Source organism: Lycium barbarum, chromosome 3 (assembly GCF_019175385.1).
Source record: "Lycium barbarum isolate Lr01 chromosome 3, ASM1917538v2, whole genome shotgun sequence".
NCBI classification, from domain to species: Eukaryota; Viridiplantae; Streptophyta; class Magnoliopsida; order Solanales; family Solanaceae; genus Lycium; species Lycium barbarum.
The window spans coordinates 134,261,561-134,283,058 of NC_083339.1; the positions used below are offsets into that span (position 1 = coordinate 134,261,561).

The window sequence follows — 21,498 nt, forward strand, 5'->3', positions numbered from 1 at the left end:
GATTTAGAATTTGGGTACGTTTTGTGTTACTTTTTTTCTTTTCCACATTTGGACTTTCAAATCAAACCAGCAACTTCGTTGAGAAGACATCCTGACCTAATTAGTTTTAAGATTGTGTATTTACTTTCTCCTTTGTACTAACAAATTATTGGTGTCTCTATCCTTGAAGCAATTAAATTGCATAAGAAAAATATTTAAAAATTCAGAAGTTAAACTGCAGGAAGTCCATATTTAAGCTGTACCCAGTGGGATTCATTTTATAATTAGTGTGGTTTAAGTGTATAAAAAATGTGTACAAATGAGGGAAATAGTCTCTTTTTTTCACCCGATATTCAGTATTCATATTAAAGTCTGATTAAATTTAAATTTATTTCACCCGACATCTGATATTCATATTAGAGTCCGATTAAATTCAAATGCACATTAAAAGATAAAATATTTTCTAACAAAAGCGACTCAACAAGCGCAGAACTCAAATCCAAAACATCTCCCAAGTGATAAAAAAACATTTGCCACTCCATCTATTCATAAACAATTGCCTCAGTCAAACACTCTGAAGGAACAAAGTTGAATTATTTTAGTAATTTAAAAATGATTATATACGGAGCATGTACATCTGTAAATCACGACGCTATTCTTACACTACTGCTTAAGCTGCGATTTGTAAGGCGTGTGATCCCAAAAATAATCAGATTAAAAAAAGAGTTGATCACGCGCCCATTATTAACCACTCTCCTCTCCTCAATCCCCAACTTAAAAAAGCACAAAAAACACTCCTCTATTCCATAAAAAATATTCTTTAGACTTCTCAATTTTAAAAAAAATAAATGATACTTTAAGATTTCAATTTCAAGAATATTTTGGGCAGATTCTTTCAAAATTGCTCTTATTTAAATAATCAAGATTCAGTAACTATCTTTTTTTTTCTAGGCATTTAATTATGTAAACATAATTTGAATAGGGATAAGTTAGTAAAAATATTAAAAAAATTCTAGGAGTGAACAATTTCTTAAGACGTGTGCATGAATTAAAAGAATCAACTTATTATGAAACAGAGATAGTAATTTTAACAGAGAGCACGTGGCCGCCTATAAAAGCGAGTAAAAACCACAACACAAACCAAGCGACTTGTTCATTTTCTCATCCCGACAAAGCCTTTTAGATCCTCCGATAATACCTCTCACTCTCCCCACTCCATTTTTTTTTTAAAGCTTTGCCTAATTTATCAACAAGAAGACTTACTAATTTGCGCCTGGGGGGTTACACTACGCACCCCAATTTTCATCTTCTCCCTTTCTACCTCACATCACAGTAGTCTCTATCTTTCACTTTCACTCCCTCAAAGTCTTTACACACTATAATTATAACCCCAAGCATTTTCAAACACGCACACTCACTTACACTCTAGGGTTTTAATAAATATGCACACTAATTCTTAATCACGAATGTGTATATAGTTGAAATGGATCCACCTATTATTAATGAGTCATCATTCTCAGCGGCTAACCCTTCTTCTTACAGTTTAGCTGAGATTTGGCCGTTTTCCGGTGGTGGAAATGGTGAACTTGGTGGAGGAGGTTTAGGTTTGAGAATGAGCAGTTTTACGGGTTTGTTAGAAGCTGCTGCAAATTCAATTAATGAATCTACTGTGACAGAGCAGAGTGGTGGTGGTGTGAGGAAGAGAGAGATGAATTTGGAGGATGACTCATCTAAACTCGTGTCTACTAGTAATACTAATGATTTGGTAATTATAATTATAGTATACTTTTTTTTTTTTTAATTATTGTTTTTGATGTGGATAGATTACTGTTGATTTGACATTGGAAGTTTGTTGAATTATCAGTTTTGCTGCCTAAGGTCTTAAATTTATGGAAGAATAAAAAAATTCTAGTTGAATTAAGTCGCTTTTTACATGTCAATTTCGTAATTTGTTCTCTTAATTCTCTGGTTGCTATGTCTAAAAGCATCTATTCCTAATTGGTGATTAATTCAAACCGAACATAGACTAACCAAATACTTGAGGTTTAAGTATTTCTCAGTGGTCGCTTTATTATCTAAGAAAGTCTATCTTTCTTCTTGATTTCAATTTCCTTCGATAAAGAAAGTGACTTTCTCAGATAATAACTATTAGTTGAGTGGCCATATGAGAAATCAACTTGTTGATGAGGTATGTGCTAATTGGCTATTGCTTGGTGAACCATTTTCATTTTGAACGATGTTAGATTTCATAACTTTGCTTCTGAGTCTTCAGCTGACGAATTCCCTTCTGTTTCACGTGTTAGGTTTCATAAGTTTTTCAAATATTTTGCTAATTGAGAGTCAGCTCCTGGATTTACCACATTTATACCTCTGGACCAGATTCTCATCTTGATATAGTTTTCAGATTTAACGAAGCTACTTATTGATTTTCATATTATTTGGAATTATGTTTGCAGCAGGATGGTTCAGTGGCCAAACGCCTGAAAGCATCCCAATCCTTTAAAGAAGAAAATGGCGCTTCAAAGGTAGAAGCAGAATCAAGTTCCCAGACGGCTAACAAGGGTACTGAACAAAGTAGTAAACCTGAGCCACCTAAGGATTACATCCACGTAAGGGCTAGAAGGGGTCAAGCTACTGATAGCCACAGTCTAGCAGAGAGGGTAATGCCTTCTCTAAACTTCTCTAACTTCAATGGTCCAATGATTTCTTGACATTATCTGAGCAGAATCTTAATTTATCAGGCAAGGCGAGAAAAGATTAGTGAGAGGATGAAAATTCTGCAAGATTTGGTTCCTGGATGTAATAAGGTCAGTAATCTTTTTGAAGTTATCCTATTATCTACCTTGAGCTTATCGGCTATATATTAGAACTAGTGGTTGGATATTTTATGAAGGGTCCTAGTATATCTACAGAGAGGAACCTACATCAGTATTTTGTGTGCTCTGTTAGATTGAATGCGTTTTCATGTACAATTTGCATTTTTTGCAAGATTTAATTTGTAACTTTCTTACAGGTTATTGGAAAAGCCCTTGTTCTTGACGAAATAATAAATTATGTCCAGTCACTCCAGCGTCAAGTTGAGGTAGTTCCTTATCTTCCCTGTATTAAAGTTGTCTTTTTATCAACTCAGGTCATAACCTCATCCGCGTTACCTTGTTTGAACTTTCCAGTTCTTGTCCATGAAGCTTGAAGCGGTCAATTCAAGGATGAACCACCCTATAGAAAACTTCCCTTCAAAAGATGTAAGTGGTTTTGTGTTCTTTATGATATTTTTTCCTTACCCAAGAAACCTGGTAGATGGAATCAGGGTTTATGTTGATTTAAAACACTGTATGTTCATATCCGTTAAGCCTTGCAAATTTTGGAATCGATTACCGATTGAAGGATAAAATTTGCTGGAGGTTGTTTTAACTGATATTTTGTTTAATTTAGATATTTTAGATTTGTTAGTGGAGATTGAGATGATAAATTCCAGAGCCAAAACTTTTGATAATGGTAGATATGTTTCACTGCCCACTTTGTATATCATATTTGCTCATGGCATTGGCTGCAGTTGAAAATCTCTTTCACCCAAAGACTCTGGACCTAGGAGTTTAAGAAGTATCAAGCACCATGTATATGAAATTATGCGATGAAGTCTTTCTCAAAAAATAAAAAAGAGTAATTACGTGATAGTCAACTAAAGTTATTAAAGTAGTTGATTTTGATATCTTCCTCAAGCATGTGAAGAATGTTCGGTCTCTATGCAACCACGTTTGTTGAAAGAAATATGATGTTCTCTCTCTCTCTCTCTCTGGTCCATGTAGGAGCATGCATTGAAACAAGGAAAGCTTGTGCTCTCTTTTGATTTTAAACCTTTTTCATGTACTGATTTTCCATTAAACCGACCCTATTCAGTTATCTTGAGGTAGCTTCTACTTTAGATTAAGGTTTAACTCGTACAAAGTTCTACTTCTTTCTTGATCCGTTAACAGCTGAGACTTTTTCTTTTTTGAAACTATGAATGGCATTTTTGAGGGGGCATTCTGGGAATCAACGGGGCATTATGGGAAATCGAACCCGAGATCTCTCGCCCCTAAAGAGAGAATCATACTACTAGACCAAAAGCCCTGTGATAACAGCTGAGACTTTTCTCTGGATTAGGTGTAGTATCTGTTCGTATTAGTATAATATCCAATAAATGTGCCACTGGTGCACGTGAGATTAACTCTAGATAGGACACCGCTTGTTTCTCGGCTCCTGATACCTTCTCCTTAGTCTTTTACAATTGCTTTACTCTAGGAATTAATTTTGAAGTCCAGTATGGAGTAGCAAGGAATAAATTTGGTTAATTTAGTATCTAGCTTTACAGTATAAACTGGAACCATCTCCAATATGCTTCAAGGAATTTTTTATTTAACAACTACCAGATAGACTATTCTTTAGAAGCACAAAAAGGGCCTGTAGTGACCACGTATCTTGTGCTTTCTTGCATGTGTTATTATTTTTATTTTTTTCCTTATCTTTTGTGGGGCGAGGGCGGAATTGGTCTGGAAGTTTATCACCATTTACAATTCTTTTGCTGCCCAATCCTGTCTTCACTGTGATGATGTTTACGGATAAGTATTGAAAGTGAAGTTTAAGCTTTTTGCAGCATTGCTAGATCTGCACTTTACCATGTGAAAATAAATGATGTGATGCTTAGGACAGATGTAGACCTTTTCCAATAAGCTTGCATGCTATCTGGCTCAACAATAAAGTCTATGACGTACTTACTACTACTACTTTTGCCTCATTTCCAACTTTCAATTTCCCAAGTTCTCTATTCCTCTCAATGTATTGTTTTCTTATGTATGATTTTGCCTAGTTGATTTTTTGGAAATTTGTGGATATAGACTATGTGATTTTGCTTCTCAACCACGATCTGCTGTACTCATGTGACCTTATGCTCACCATCTTGAACTGCATAACAAAACCAAGTTCTCTATGACCAACTGAACTGCTACTTATTGAAGCGTGTGACCATGTCATCTAAAAGCTTAAGCTATTAGAGAGAGCATACTTAGTTATATTTTGAAACACGCCCCCTCACGTGTGGGCCTGATTCTTTTCATGTTCATTGCAACACAATCTAGTGCTTGATTCTTTTCATGTTTCTCTAAGTATAATTTGGGTGGAAAGCTTCTCACCACTTTATTTATTTCCGGGGTCCTCTACGTCTATTTCAGCTAGCACTGTCAGCATTTGATGCCACTGGAATGATTTTCGGCGCACAAGCACCGAGAGAATATGCTCAAGGGGCACAATCCGAATGGCTCCATATGCAGGTTGGCAACAGCTTTGACAGAGCAACATGACAGATACCCTAATGAATTGGAACATAAGTTATTCATGAACATTAGCCTTCCAATTCACCATGATGTCTTTTAGGGAACCTTGTCATTGGATCCAGCAACTGTCCAGCAGCTGTGTTCCACTATAGAAGAAGCATTCTTAAATATGTAATCATAATCACCAGCATTTCCAGTAGAATTGTCTGTTTTATCTTTGTATGATCAAGGTCGTCTAACTCAAGTGTATTTGTACTATGTTGTATTGGTTTAAGAAATAGACTACGCAGACTTTCTTGCTGTACTTGACTATACAGATGCCTTCCCATTCCAAACAGCTCTGAAAATGTTCTATGCACAGAATATATTCTTACTCAAACTAAAGAACAGGACAAAGTATACTTCCTCCGTTTTATTTTATGTGAACGGTACGGAGTTTAAAAAAGATTGAGAACTTTTAAACTTGTGTTATTAAATGAGTTACATATTATATTCTATGGCTATAAATAAAATTGTTTTTAAATATAAAAAGAGGTTATTCTTTTTGTCACGGATTAATAAGGAATTATGTTCACATAAATTGAAACGAAGGCAGTATAAGACAGCCAAAATTAAATTAAGGATTGGTGAAGAGCATACGAAAATGGCCAAAAAATTCAGCATTTCTATATCCACGTCAGTCTGGCAGAGGTAAGTGGTTATATTTGTAAAGATTGCGCAATAAAATCCAGAAGGAAAAACAGAAGTTTGGCAGGCAGCAGAACACGATTCTTCTACTTTTTTAGCTGTGGGCCTAGAGTAGCCAAACTATCCAGTTAAGAGACCTAAACTCTGTGGGTCTACAACTCTTTTTTTTGCTTCACTAGGAAGGTTTCAGTCAGTTTAGGAATAAATAATGGGCGTCAGGTATAAGTCTATTCTGACAATTCTGAAAATGTTTTCTATTGTCCCTTTCTTTTAAGAAATTAATCTTTGCTCTAGCTTCTATGTAATATGCAAGTGTTTAGGCATTTGCATTCTTGCATAATTATTGCATTGTCTCCGAACTCTAGCACACTTATTCAATGTCATCATCTAGATCAGGGACTAAGGCCCCAAGCCTAATTGAAAAAAAGGTTTCCCCTCCCAAGAAAGGCATAAGTAATGGACCGTAGGCTACAAAACCAGTCCCCATGATTAATCATTGCAAGATTTGTGGCCCGAGTCAAATTGTCACATTTTCTTTTGTTGGTTTTGTGGCCGAATGCTTACGACATGAGATGAGTTTAAATGGACATAGTCAATTGTTGACTCCAACGTGTTTGGGATTAAGATGTAGTTATTGGTGTTGCTTTATTGCAGTTGGATTAAGGAGAACCCAGTGGAGAATGGAGAGAACAACTCTGCAAGTTGATCAAATTTAATGGGACACAAAACTTACTTTTAACCTGAAATTGGAAATTAGGAAGGCTATAACGTTGTTGCAATTGTGTAGCCTTGCAGCATAAGACTCAATTGCATGTTAAGTAGCAGTATAGCAGTTATTTTGATGTGTAAATCTTGCTCGAATTTGTGACCGTTAATCATCAAGAACAGAATCTCAGCTCGCCTCCACTTTTTGAAGGTTTCATTAGCTTCAATGCAACCTAAAACATAGAGAAATTAGTTGTGGAACCTGATCTAGGACGTAAAATAATAATAATTAAAACAAAATGACAGCTGTGGGATTTGAACCCACGCCCTTTCGGACCAGAGCCTAAATCTGGCGCCTTAGACCACTCGGCCAAACTGTCACATGTTTAGATATTAAAGTAATAACAATAATCTCTTGGATTAAACAGTCCGTATTTTCTTTATGATAAGTGATGGCTAACAACACATTGTATATGTCAAAGATATGGAAAAAAACAACATGACTCTTATTTGTATGAGTAGAAAAGAACAGAATTATTTGAGTACCCAAATCTGCACATCCTTATGAAGAAGAAAGAATTCTTGTTGCTCTTCTGCATTATTGATGATAACACAATACATACCTGGAGATCTATGTACCAGATGAACATTGAACAAATACAAAACTAAACCAGAGAGCAAAAGTTTTATGTTTTAGGCCTTTTCTTTTTCATTCTGTTTTTTATCAGCTGTTATAGTTTTAACTTTTAAGCACCAAATTTGGCCTTGATGCCATCAATAACACTTGCTTCAACTTGAAATGTCTTAGTCAACACATCAACAGGAATTGGAGGCTTGGAAGCAAATAGTGTAGTTGGAAGGACCACTGAACCTGGCAAATGACTGTTAAAAGCTGTGATTGTCATTGCCTTCACCTTCCCAACATTCATTTGGAAATGCACCAGCCCTCTGGGGACAACAAACATCTCCCCTGCAGTCAAAACTTTGGAATAAAACACGTTGTCTGTTGTCACAAATCCAACGAATAGTTTCCCTTTGATGACTACACCGGACTCAGTTGCACGAGGGTGTGAATGAGGCGGATTCATCCCTCCCGGGGCATAGTCAACTCGATTCATAGAGAGACCTAGCGTGTTCAACCCCGGGAAAGAAAGAACGTTTCCTGGTGTCACGCTGAACCCGAATACATTGTCCGTGTTTCCCTCTTTGCTCAGGCCATCAAAGAAAAAATCATCCGACGTAACTTGGGAGGCAGGCTTGCAAGGGAAGCCATTAAGAGATGTTGACGCGTTTTTCAGAATTCCAACACAGAAATCCTGCAGTGGATCAGGATCAGCACACTGAGAAGGAAACGGTAAGACTACCAAAATAACCAACACGAATGTCAAACGAGTAAGAAACCCCGACTGAGAGTACATGGTAGCCATTGGTTAGTGTTGTATAATGAAATTTGAGATTCAAAGAATAGTATGGCAATGTACTAATGGCACAGGAGTTCAAGGGCTATTTATTTGTCAAGCCGGAAAGCAACATTCTAAAATCAAATCATTATATATACATAAAGAAAGGAAATTTAGTTGAGGTTAGTTGGCTCTTTAACAATAGACAAATGCAATCTCTCTGCTTCTGAAATAGTCAATCAAATTGTTAGTAAATTTAACTCGGGGGATTACGACCTCTATGAATTATTGGATCATTTGTCAAAGCGATGAATCGTTCAACTCATTTCTAATCAGCTGGTTCTTCATCCTAGCCCTTCCTATGGTACAACACGTCAATAGAGACTTCTGTGAAGACTGTTATTGTCAGGAGGACTCGTACAAGAGTCGTGAAGAAAAAAGTGAAAACCAGGCAATTTAGCAAACTGAAATATTGAAGAACATATTTGCCCTATACTTGTGCTGGTGGGGGCAGCAGGTACCCTGTGGAATTATTCGAGGTGCGCAAGCTGGCCCGGACACCACAGTTCTCAAAATATATACTATTGAAGAACATCAATTGCCCTTGCATCTCCAACATTTCGCTGACAATGTCCAAGTCCTCTGGAATCAAAATCACATGTTCTGGTGTGAGCTGGATAAGTCCAGCATTCCATCTCCAACATTTCGCTGATAATGTCCAAGTCCTCTGGAATCAAAACCACATGTTCTGCTGTGAGCTGGATAAGTCCAGCATGCTATCAGTCACTTTCTTCATATGTGATTTGTTAAAAGAAGTATTTTTTTTCAATTGAGCTACCTAATAGTGATGTTAGTTTCTAGATATATTTATTCCATTTCTTGTTTACTTGATTACTTTAAAGGGCAAACTTTGATCCTCTAATTGATGGAATAGAAAGGAAAGTTGACTTCTTGGATCTATAACAACAGACCTTCATGCCCAACGGAACATCATTGATTGGGTCATTATATACATCTACAGAAAGTTAACACCCAAGGACTTTTTCCATAATGTAAAGAGAAAACCATGCAAATACTCAAAATCAAATTAAGAAAAGATCTTCTCACCTAAACCAACCCTTTTCTTTTCTTTTAACTTGACTATTAGTAGAACGAAAAAAAAAAGATTAAATTGGGGGAAACTGGAGTAGCTAAACCTACCCGTGACGGATATTTTTGTTAGATAGGCTTGACATAGTAAACTAAAATTCAGACTTGAAAAAGTCGTTTATTAGCTTGACATTGATTGTCATCCTAATCAATTTTATTGGGATGATTACAGATTACGTCCATGTTCGTTGGAATGACTTTCTCATTACGTGATTAGACTAACCCATGCTGCATGTAAATCGATAGTCAACATCACCTTGGAAGAATTGTTTAATTTCATTGACTATACCGCAATGATATACTAGTAAAATTTTGAAGAGTAACAATCCCATTTTGTAGATAATCACGCAGGACATTAAACAATACACTAACAAGTGGAATGACATGATACCATGGATTTAGGCAAGTGTTTTGTTGCTCAAATTCAAATATGAGAAGTATGGATGTTTAAATATAGTACTATGTTCTTTCTGGAACCAGATAAACTTACTTTTTTTTCAACTCTAGTGTTAAATAGCATTCAATTCTATTCATGTTTTTTCACGTTGTATTAAAGAAAACAATTTGAACAATACTACTGTTTCCCTGGTATCGCATAGTATTGAGTATGATTGAGTGAGATTATTAACCATGTCCAACTATCAACACAATCTCTAATATGACATGTGTTTCAAATGCTCCCCATTTAAAAGGGACGAATAATATTGGATTCTTGGAAGCAACTGATATGTTTTTCTTACAACTTTGTCCACTAAACTGTAAGCAGAATACAATAAATTCAAGGACTCTGATCCAGGACGGAAAAAACTCTCTCTCACCCGGTGTACACACAAATCAATAAATGATACAAACCTTTATCAGACAACCATGTTAAGCGAGAAATATTCTCACTTTAAATTGATGGTTTCTTGTAAATGTCAGGTGCGGCTAAGTTTTTTTTTTTTTCATCTAAGATCCAATTCCGGGAGATAGGGTATAATGGTAATTCATAAATGTATCAGTTGACACACATGCTAACCAAACTCACAAAGACATTCTTTCATCAAAGTAACATCTTCCTCCAGATGCTATTTCTCAAGAGAACAGAACAAGTCTTTATCCTTGCTCATGACCCTAGATGCAATAGTATTAGACACTCAGATCACGATTCAATAAGGACTGATTCCATGCCAACCTCTCTGATGCTGCTGTGATAGGTAAGCATTTTTTCAATGGCATATCTCCAGCGCAGCTGGACTAATAGGAATCACACCAGAAGGTGATACAAGTGCATCCACAAGAATGTCATTTGGAGTTAGTGGTATAGTACCCTCATCCACTATCTGCACTGAGTAAGAAAGTGCAACTGCGATACAAAATGAAGAGTTACTAAAGAAAAGCTAAATGCGTTTATTGTGAACCAAGTATAATGGTGAATTGACATGTAATCCTGGAAATGATGCAGACATAAAGGCATACTTTTGAGAGGTTGCTTCCAATTCTTCTTCTTTGCAAGCTCTTCATATCTTGACAAAAAAGTGTCATAGTAACTGTTTCGCCAACCATGAAAAACAAAGGATCATCAACAAGAGAATATTAATGTAAAGTGTGTTTAAGAATGAATAGGGAAAACCATGAAACACTCTTCTTTTTTTGTTTTTCTTTCTTTCTTTAACAGGTCACTCTTCTCCTTCCTTTCTTGTACTTTTTCTCTATTTTATCTTAATCAAAGCTTTTATTTCTTCAGAAGAAGAATAAAGAGACAAATGGATGAAACCTACCCTCCACCGCGGCCCAACCGTCTTCCAGCTTTGTCAAATGCAAGACCTTCATGAGAGAGAGTAAATATATAATTTCCAAAAGCAATAATTACCAATTACTTCAAGCTTTGAATCATCTAGAATTTCACAAGTTAATGACAAACATTAACATACTTACCAGGTAAAATAAACAAATCAACAGGCTCATTTGCGAACAACACTGCAACAAACAAAAGGTCTTTCAATAGCATTAAGTCCATAATCCTGCTCAATTTTCACCTTTGGAAGGAAAAAAAAAATATATGTATGTAACAACAAACATGTCCAAGATATGAGCTGTAAATCCAAACATAATCCAGAAAATGTATCCATCACTTCTTTAATACCGAAATGAAGTAGGTGTCGAATAACAGCAGACAACTTTTTTTTTCTTTTCCCTCCTTGTTCGGATAAACAGAAAATTGACACTTCTTTCAACAACATAGTACAATACAAGGGCACACCAGGAAAAGGTATCAGTTTCGGAGATGCCAAAAGTTCTTCTTGTAAACATGAACCTAAAAATATATTGCGCTCTTTTTCATCTTGTACAAATGAATATAAAAACCTCCTTATGCTCTTTTCCATTTGTATCCGGCATAGTATAACCTTTGACATCTCCTCAATCAAAGCAGCCAAAATTCTTTAACGCTTTCACCTTTATTATCTTGTTCATGTGTTGCCTGTAGTAGATAAGTGCTCTACTCGCACTGAGGTACACCCAAAGTGTATATCAACACTATTACATTGAATACGTTTATAAAAATTTGTCGGATAACCATGAGTTTTTGGAGAGCGGAAAGCGTGTTGGTAGAGCATTTATTAGCTCTAGAAACTAACTAGTTTTGCCGGAATTTAATACTTAAAAGGAAGGGCATAGTTTCCTGAGGGAACCTCTAGCAACTACTATGTAATTGTAACAACAGAAATGAGAACAAACAGAATAAGTTTGGTATATACGGAAGGAAAGAAACTCGAGAACTTTTGATAGCAAAAAGGAATCTGTAATTAGTTTGAAGCACAGATGCGTTTCTTTACTGTATTTTTGTGCAATAGCTAATGATGCAGAAGCCATGGTTGACTTTTTGAGTTCATTACACAACTTGTAATGAGGCTTTCTCTGTAAATTCTTGCCAGCAGTTTTGCTGCTTCTCAATACAAAATACCCTTTACTAATCGGAAAAAAAAAAAAAAAAAAGTTTCATTTTAAACAAGAAACAGACAACTAAAACTAACGTGAGGCACTCCAGATAATTTATTCAAGTTATGCACTTTAGGAAGTTATTAAAACATATAGCAAGAATTATCCTAACATAGTAACTATCATAAGAGAGTTTTCTGAAATGACCCAACTTTCCACATTAAAATACAACTTTGAGACATTGAACGAAACTGTTCCTCAATTTTAATTTAGTGAAGTTAAAACAAAACTAGTCGATTATCTATGTCTACCTATTGTTGCTGCAGTAAAAAAGCACAGCAGTGAGAAGAAAAAGCACCATTTACTCTTAAAAAGGAAATGTAAATGTACCATCTTCACGTTCATTTCCATCAGAATCTAAGGGAGCTGGTTCCAGAATGTCCAATGAACTTGCAATCAAATCCTCAGTGCTTGAGATGTTAAGCATTCGCATATTTCTGTTCCTATCCTCCACTCTTGGAACAAAAAGCTTCTTTCGCATCTGAACATCCTAATCTTATTTGATATGAAATGAGAACAAGAACTAAAGGTCTATAGCAAGTGAAACACTTAACAATGAAGAGAAAAAAACTGAGACTTGTAATAATGTTGCCAACTAGTGCTTAATAAAGAAAAATAGCCATTCCTAATAGTGGTAGAATTAGCACAAAGCAACTGTCTTTTAATCACCTTCATAGGTTTGAAAACCTCCGAGTCTTTAAATAGTTAGTTCCTCATTGATATATCATAGGGCATATATCAAATAATCAATCAACCACAACTCAATCCCAAACCAACTGGTGTGACATAGAAATTCCAGAGGTCCATGAGCCTCAGAATTGTTATAAACAAAAGATTGAAATGAAAAAAATCCTACCCTCTTCCACACAAAAAATATCGCAAATTTCAAATTACTAATTGGATGCTTACACAGTCAATCCAACACTAAAGAATGAAACATATTGCTAAACATTTTTGATGGATTAGTAGAAACACACACCTGTGGATGGCTAGTGAGAATATGAGATAGTATTCGGGTTGTATCTACTTCTCGCAAAGCACTACAGCTTATGTAAGCGCACAATCCCTTGCAAGCCTTAAACCATGGAGCCTCCAATACAATCTTTTGTATTGCTTCATCTAATCATTCTCACAGAAATCAAAGTATCAACATACATAATACATATTTCTGCAACTACGTACCATGATCCTATTTTAAAGTACTTTCTCCTACGTTGGGATGCCGAATTAGAAATTCAGGACGGGAAAATTACGCTTTATGTCTATTTTTGAAAATATTTACGCCACGTAGCCCATACTTTGTATATAAACACCTGATTGTGTATAAACGCCTTTTATACACAATTATACAAAGCTAGCTGAACCTTTATGTATAATGAGGTATAATGTTGTACAAGATTGTATATTGGGCTAGTGGCGTAAATATTTCAAAAGCTGTATACTTTTGAAATAATACTACCTTGTTGGGATCTAAGGATGGGATCCATGGATTTGAGATCTCTTTTAATAACAGAACGGAGGACTTTTTTCTGTTTGAAAATTGTGTCCAAATGGGCAGTGTCGGAACTCAAGCTTTTCTCTCCGGCGGTGCTCATGGCGGAACACGGACGGCGGAGAACGGCGGCGCGTGTGAAGAAGAAGCGCGTGGCGGTGGACAGTGCCACTGTTGCAGATTGAATGAAACAGTAATTCGAAAACAGAGAAAAAAAGGAGAAGAAGCTAAATACGGCTAGGGTATATTTTAATTACTCCAAAACCCTAGATGACTTGTACTATTGTTCAATAGAATCTGACATGGACGACAAAAGGATTTCTAAGTAAATAACTGGACTAAATGCGTAGATAAAATAACTTGGAATTAAAAAACATAAAGGACTAAAGTGTAACTCTCAATAAATGAGCAGATAACTAACCCTAACGACTTAGTACCACTATGCAAGTTGTGAGTACAACTCCCATAAGCTTTTATTGTCCTTGGCCACTTTTCCCAAACTCATTCTGCATCATTTCTCCTTTCTTAAAAACTTATTTGTCCTCAAGGAAGAATGCTAGAAATATGATCTTCATAACATGATAGTCTTCCTAGGAAGATTGCTCTTTAGGCATGTCTTTCCGCTGAACAAGAATTTGCCCCACAGCCTTTGTTTTCTTTTTTAATCATTCTTCTTTCCAGTATAGCCTGAGGTTTAGCACAATAGGAACTAGCCAAATGCACCACTGGAGGATGAGTGATAACGTCCGGTGCTTCATGACATAACTTCAGCTGAGATACATGGATCGTGGGGTGAACGACAACATGAGAAGGAAGGAGCAACTTGTATGCCAATGGTCCTACCCTGTAAATAATCTGATATGGTCTATAAAACTTGGCTGATAGCTTGTTAAAGGTCTGACTGGAGAGAGCAAACTGCCTATAAGGTTGAATTTTGAGATATGCCCAGTCCTCTACCTAAAGTTGCATGTCACTTCTGCCCTTGTTAGCCAAAGATTTCATCCTCTGCTGATCATTCCATAACCTTTAATAAATCTTATGTAGTAGCCTGTCAGTCCCAGCACTGCTCCAACCCCTAGATCACAAGCATTAGTTTCAACTAGAAACTGTTGAGAGTTATTTGGCAAGCTCAAAACTAGAGCAGTGATCAATGTATTTTTCAACTGATTGAAGACTGTAGTTGCCTTCTCACTCCATATAAGTCCCTATTTCTTTAACAAAATCAGTTAGAGGTTCACTGATCATTCCATAACCTCTAATAAATCTTCTGTAGTAGCCTATCAGTCCCAAGAATCCCCTTAGTTCCTTCACGGAGATGGGAACTAGCCAATCTTGTATAGCTATAATCTTTTTTGGATTAGTTGCCACACCTTTTGAAGAGATAATATGTCCCAAATATTCCACCTTTGTAGCACCAACAGAACATTTTGCTTCCTCACCATTAACTTCTGTTGAATCAGTAAGTTAAAGGTAATCCTCAAATGTTGTAAATGTTCCTCTAAATTTTTGCTATATATCAATATGTCATCAAAAAACACCAGGATGAATTTCCTAAGGTGATCCTTGAACACATGGTTCTAAAGACCTTGAAATCTAGATGGGGCATTAGTGAGGCCAAATGGCATCACCAAATACTCATAGTGGTCTGAGTGGGTTTTGAAAGCAGTCTTTTGGATGTCGTCCTTTGCCATTCTGATTTGATGATATCCTGATCTCAAATCCAATTTGGTAAAGATCTGTCAACCTTCTACTTCATCTAATAATTCCTCAATGATTAGAATGGGAAACTTGTCGTTAATTGTCATCTTGTTAAGAGCCCTATAATCAACACATAGTCTCCAAGAACCATCATTCTTCCCTACAAATACTACTGGTGATGCATAAGGATTGCAACTAGGCTGAATGATTTTTTTGGTCAAGTATCTCTTATACCAAGTGTTCAATGATATCTTTCTGTCTAGAAGAATATATGTATGGTCTTGCACTTACTGGATTACTATCTTGCTGCTAGGGCTGCATATCGGTCGGTTCGGTTCGGGTTTCAAAATTATCGGTTTAACTTATTGGTTATCGGTTTGTAAATATATTAAACCGTTAAAGAACCGTTAAAATATCGGTTAATGGGTTATCGGTTAATCGGTTTTTGTATGTTATCGGTTCGGTTATCGGTTTAACCGTTAAGATTTCACACAACAAAAAAATGGCTTGACCACAATATGAATGGTGACTGGTTAAAATTGAGGTAATTGGCAGGTTTATCCCGCTTAATCATGATTTATAATTGACAATGGGTTTCAACCCACAAAAAGATCAAGAAATGGATGTAGTTCCATATATGACTTTTCTTCATTTGAAAACTAATAATGTTAAAAGATGGTTATTTTGCCACCATCTTTCAAAAGGTTATATTAAAATCACTCCTAACCCATAAACAGAACATAAACAAGCAACAGTTGAGTTTAAATCTTAACATACATCATATGCAAACACAACCTGAGACTTCTATATATACAGAACATAAACAAGGCAGCAAAGCATCTTAAGTGTATAACCAACAAAACACAATACTATGTTTCAGCCTTAATACTATCAAGAAGGCAGGTTGTTAATCATCTTTACATTTCTCCATCATTCTACGGTCTGCATCTTTACAGGGGTTAGTAAACTACCTATGAACGCCAACCCTACTGACAGGACCATAATTAAGCTATAGATTAGAACTTAGAAAATAACCCATAGAACAGCTTCTAGTGGGCACTGGGCAGCAGCGACAAAGGCAAAACAGTGCACAACAACTTAGTTAAAGGGTAGAAGTGTAATTAATTAAATTGTTATCGGGTTATCGGGTAACCCGTTAACAAAAATGGTCAACCCGCGACCCGACCCAATAAGCCAATAACTCAAAAACACCACCCGGAACCTGAACCGGTAATCCATTAACCCGAACCATTAACCCAATAACCCAATAATCGGTTCGGGTTATTGGTTTAACCGTTAACATGCACAGCCCTACTTGCTGCAGGGGAATTTTATGATCAAAAGTGGTTGTGGATGGTGGTAATTGCTTTGGATCCCCAAAGAGCAGTTGGAATTCATCAGCAAGAGAATGTATGTGTGGATGTACTGCTTCCATTTCATTACTAGGAGGTTCATCAGCTGGTAGTACTCTGATCATAAACAGTTGTCCACCATTTTGTGTCATCTTTCGCAATCCTTTAGCACTCACCAACCTCGTATCCTCCTTGATACCCTTAAGCTCCACCTTTTGACTCTTGTACATGAATCCCAAAGTAAGTTTTTTGGAAATTCATATGAATATCCCCTTAGGGTGGTAACTACTGCACCCCTAGGATCACCTCACATGATCTTAATGGTAACAATAAGAAACTGTCCACAAAAGTGACCCCTTGCATCATCCAAGTGAGATCCTTACATACTTCAGCAGTTTGTATGTCCCCTTCATCTGTTACATTAATGGATTGATGCCTCACTGATTGAATATCCAATCCAAGTTGCTTAGCTAACTCCTCATCTATAAATTTATGAGTGCTCCCAGGGTCTATCAATATGTTCAAGGGCCTGTGCTCGCTGTAACCAACCACTCTTAATGTGAGAAAACTCAAAACATCATTTAAAGCATGTATAGAAATCTCACTTCTCTTTGAACCTCCTCTTCAACTACTATCTCCTCCTGCCTTTCTGCATTATCTTCCACTCTAGGTTTTTCCTCCTCACAAACTTCTAGCAAGTATAACTGTTTAGTAGTTTGACACTTATGACCTAGAACAAATTTCTCATCACAAAAGAAACACAGTCCCTTAATTACTCCTGTTTAAATTAACAGAATGATCTCTTCTTCTAAATGACCCTTTTGAACTTTCTCCATAAGACCCTTCTTTGGTTTGAGCATGACCCCCACTATATATAGATGTTTTAGTTATTTTAAACTGAGCATTGACCTGAGATTCAGTATTTCTTGCTAGTTGATAAGCTTAAGGCAAGGAATAAGGTTTGTGATTTTTTACTGTGAACCCTATCTTTGGTTTTAACCCAGTGATGAAGGCATTAATAGCATACTCAGAAAGAACGACCAATCTAGTCATTATCCTGTCAAACTCCTTCTGATAATCCTCAACTTGTCCAATTTGTTTTACCATATTAAGCTCAGCCATTAGATCTGAATATTTAGATCCAAACCTTTCCATAAGAGCATACACATATTCTTCCTAGGATGGGTAGAGTAAATAAGATCTGCTCTTTATATAAGCTAAATGCCACTCAATAGCTATATCATCAAAGTGTATGAAAGCTACTTTTACCCTTTGACTATAAGCTACTTCATCCAAGGAAAAGAATTGTTCTAACTTGCATAGCCTAGCCCTCAAGTTAGTGCCATTGAACCTGGGGAATTCCATTTTCGTCATCCTAGACATGGTTGGACCTCCATGACTTGTGTTAGTAGATTGAGTTGTTGGTTGGTTGTTGTATTCCAGTAGTGTTACCCCTCTGTGTGCTCCTGCTGGTGTTTGGCCAGTTGTGGTTGCATTCGTGACTGGAATGTTGTTGTGGTTAGTATCTCCTTGAACTGGAAATGATAGAGTTGCACCAAACCCCATAGTATAACCAGCTGGTGAGAACTGAGGTAACCCCCCTGATACATTTTGAGCCCAAGCCATAAGATTGCCAGAAGGGGTGTAAATCTCACCTCCTCTATTATGAGCTTCGGCACTTTTTCCCATGTCATACCTTCTAACTTAATCAATGGACTCTTTTAATTCTGCAAAAGCCTTTTCATGTTGGTTTTCCAACTGAGTTTGCCCGACTGTGAAGTTGGCTATCTCCACTGTCATTCTTTCAAACATAGATTTAAGCTCATTCATATCAGCAGGCATTGTTATCACCCACAGAGCTCAAGGAAAATGCTCTGATACCAAATGTTGCAGATTGAATGAAACAATAATTCGAAAACAGAGAAAAAATGAAGAAGAAGCTAAAACTAAGCTAAATACGGCTAGGGTATATTTTGATTCATAGAAAACAGTTGAATGCTGGAACATTACAAAATATACTACTCCAAAACCTAGATGACTTATACTATTGCTTTGCTAAAGGATAAAGCTCGTACCATTCTTCAAGAGAATTTGACATAGACGAGAAAAGGACTTCTAAGTAAATAACTGGACTAAATGCGTAAATAAAACAACTTGAAATTTAAAAACATAAAGGACTAAAGTGTAACTCTCAATAAATGAGCAGTTAACTGACCCTCACGACTTAGTACCACTACGCAAGTTATGAGTACAACTCCCATAAGCTTTTATTCTCCTTAGCCACTTTTCGCAAACTCATTCCACATCAGCCACTGAAGTAGCTGAGGTGGCTACTGCCCAAGGAATTGTCATTTAATCGTCTGGTCGTCCGTGCACACACATATGATTTATGTGTGATCAGTCTCACGTTTCGAAATACTCGCAGGTTTCTACTATACGAATAACACTTGGATAACGAGTAGCAATTTAGTAGCTCAGTTGGTTCGCTACCTTAATTTTCAACTTATTGGTGACGGTTCGAATCCCACATTAGAGTCCCCTCCTCCATTTCCCCTTCCCCTACCCCTATGTAATAAAAAAACATTTAAAAAGAAAACTTAAATTAGGGAAATAGCCATACTAAATTACTAATTAGTTACTGCTTTTAAAAGATTTAGTAATATTTTTAAAATAACGAGAAGTTATTGATTTGTGTTTTTTCAAATTATCTTTTTTTTTTAATTAGTGGAGTGCTAAGTAAGTGAGATATTTAAAAAAAAAAAAAGATGTGACGGCTAGTGTAGACAAATACTCTTATATAATCATAATTAAGATCATTAAACATATTTCGTAGGATGTGGGTAATTTGGACCGAAGGAAGTTGTAGGCACTGAAATTTAGTCGGACTTAAATCCACAAATTAATTTGGATCATATTCTAAATTCGAGATGTATTGGTCCAAACAAATATTATGAGCTAATATAATCGGATTAATTGATTAAGTCCAATTGTTATGGATTTAATTGAAAGACTAATTCAATTGAGCTAGTCGATCTTGTCGGACTTCACATGATGAGCCCACTCTATTAGCCCAAGGTCCAAGCCACGTATCAAGTGACGTGGCACGCCAAGTCAAGTCGAGGACCAATAAAATCGTGCCACGTGCATAAGTGACACAACATGTCAAGTCAATAGAAGAACCAATCAAATGTCGCCAAGTGGTCAAATGACATGGTTCAACCAATCATATACAAACCCTGGCTCTTCCCGGCAACTATAAATAGGGGTCTTCACAAAGCCAAAAGGGAGGAAGAAAAATACATAGAGAAGCTCTCAGCCGCAAGTCTTCCGCATATTAAGAAGTCTTCGCTCCAAGTGGTGAGCCGCAAGTTTCCATACCTCTACGTTTGTGATTAAAGCTCGGCTCCGCATTCGTAGTGAAATCTCAACAACAAGTAATCCGTCCATTCAAGAGCAAGCAAAGCCCTTGATTGACGGCCGTATTGTGAGGAGAAGAATCAGAGGATTACATCTTTTTATTTAAGATTTCATAAAGATTGTAACCCCCGTACAAATTCTTGAAATCAAATATTATTCTTTGTCGCTATTTTTCTTGTCTTGATTATTATTTTCAGGAACGAAAGATTAGTCGTTACAGAAGTATTTTGATATATGGCTATGTTGATTGTCCGACCTTGGGAGGTAAAGAAATAATGCAATAATTTTTTTATATGGATCACTTAGGATTAATTGGCCACATTTTACGTGCCATACATCTTTTTATAATTGTTATGTTGGGATCAATTTACGCGCATCTTAATTAATTCTACGGCTTATCTATGATTTTACATCATAAATATGAGTTCTTGTTAAGGTAGGATAAAAGTACAATGAAGTAACTAATATTTAATACTAAAAGATAATTACTCGTAGAATGATCTAATATCAAATTTCATCTCATCATAATGATTGCAAGAATCAACATTAAATAGTTCATATAAGCAGCGGAAATATGTTTAATTCGGATTAACCTATAATTTCCTTTACAACAGCATTCTTAGTAGTACTCAAATATACTTCCATGTATATAATAAAAATAAAAAACAAAAACAAAAAAGAAGAAAAATTATCCCACAATACAAGCATCCGTAGTCTGGCACCTAGGGGTAAACCGACAAACCGCACCAAATCGATAAACCGAATCAAACCGAGAAAAAAACCTGATTAGTGGTTTGGTTTGACTTGGTTTGGTGTTGAAAAAAAAAAACCCGACCATAATTGGTTGGGTTTGGTTTGGTTTTAGCTAAAAAAAGTCAAACGGAACCAAACCAACCCGACATTACATGTATTCAATTTTTAAAATATTTTATACATAAAAATATTTATTTGTAATGTAATTTATAAATATTTCTTAATTTATTTTTTGTAGTTTTTTATCTATTATCATACTAATCAAGCTTGAACTTAGAATTTTGAATGTGAATAGGTTTTATATCCTATGGATGTTATTAGCTCATATAAAGTCCAAACCAAAACCAATTCAACACTAATACTAACAAAAGAAATTCAATTTACCACTAGGAATGACAATAATGTAGGATATATCTCCTTTAGTTTTGCATAATTGGTTTAGAGAGTGAAAATACATTACTTAAGTTTTTTTTTCTTGTCATGTAATTAATATTTATTAGTCGTACTTATTTTAGGATGACTTAGTATTTTTAAATTATGGTCATTTTCTTTATGGCTTATTAATTAGAAATATTTAT

At 36.0% G+C, this 21,498-nt stretch overlaps 3 protein-coding genes and 1 non-coding gene across 8 annotated transcripts; 1 reads left to right on the plus strand and 3 right to left on the minus strand.

The window, feature by feature from the left end:
* Nucleotides 1-1,127: 1,127 nt before the first annotated feature.
* LOC132632702 (transcription factor BHLH089) lies at nt 1,128-5,592 on the plus strand. Of its 2 annotated transcripts, none has more exons than XM_060348745.1 (6): nt 1,128-1,744; nt 2,439-2,639; nt 2,721-2,786; nt 2,993-3,061; nt 3,150-3,221; nt 5,187-5,592. In XM_060348745.1, the coding sequence occupies exons 1-6, from the start codon at nt 1,463-1,465 to the stop codon at nt 5,313-5,315; spliced, it is 819 nt and encodes a 272-aa protein (XP_060204728.1). In that variant the 5' UTR covers nt 1,128-1,462; the 3' UTR covers nt 5,316-5,592. The 2 variants fall into 2 exon arrangements, with proteins under 2 accessions (XP_060204728.1, XP_060204727.1); XM_060348744.1 differs by having other exon boundaries at nt 1,131-1,744; nt 2,436-2,639.
* A 1,388-nt stretch (nt 5,593-6,980) lies between these two features.
* TRNAL-UAG (transfer RNA leucine (anticodon UAG)) lies at nt 6,981-7,060 on the minus strand. The gene has a single exon. It is a non-coding gene; the product is annotated as a tRNA-Leu (tRNA).
* Nucleotides 7,061-7,165: 105 nt separating this feature from the next.
* Nucleotides 7,166-8,222, minus strand: LOC132634229 (germin-like protein subfamily T member 2). The gene has a single exon (XM_060350513.1). It carries the CDS (start codon nt 8,105-8,107, stop codon nt 7,427-7,429), a length of 681 nt encoding a protein of 226 aa, XP_060206496.1. The 5' UTR covers nt 8,108-8,222; the 3' UTR covers nt 7,166-7,426.
* Nucleotides 8,223-9,895: 1,673 nt separating this feature from the next.
* LOC132632703 (5-formyltetrahydrofolate cyclo-ligase, mitochondrial-like) lies at nt 9,896-14,012 on the minus strand. Of its 4 annotated transcripts, none has more exons than XM_060348747.1 (7): nt 13,668-14,012; nt 13,188-13,327; nt 12,539-12,689; nt 11,147-11,206; nt 10,990-11,035; nt 10,688-10,758; nt 9,896-10,574 (listed from the first exon to the last, which is right to left on the minus strand). In XM_060348747.1, the coding sequence occupies exons 1-7, from the start codon at nt 13,801-13,803 to the stop codon at nt 10,438-10,440; spliced, it is 741 nt and encodes a 246-aa protein (XP_060204730.1). In that variant the 5' UTR covers nt 13,804-14,012; the 3' UTR covers nt 9,896-10,437. The 4 variants fall into 4 exon arrangements, with proteins under 4 accessions (XP_060204730.1, XP_060204734.1, XP_060204729.1 ...); XM_060348751.1 differs by having other exon boundaries at nt 11,147-11,188; nt 13,668-14,008; XM_060348746.1 differs by having other exon boundaries at nt 12,539-12,698; nt 13,668-14,008.
* Between the last annotated feature and the right edge of the window lie 7,486 nt (nt 14,013-21,498).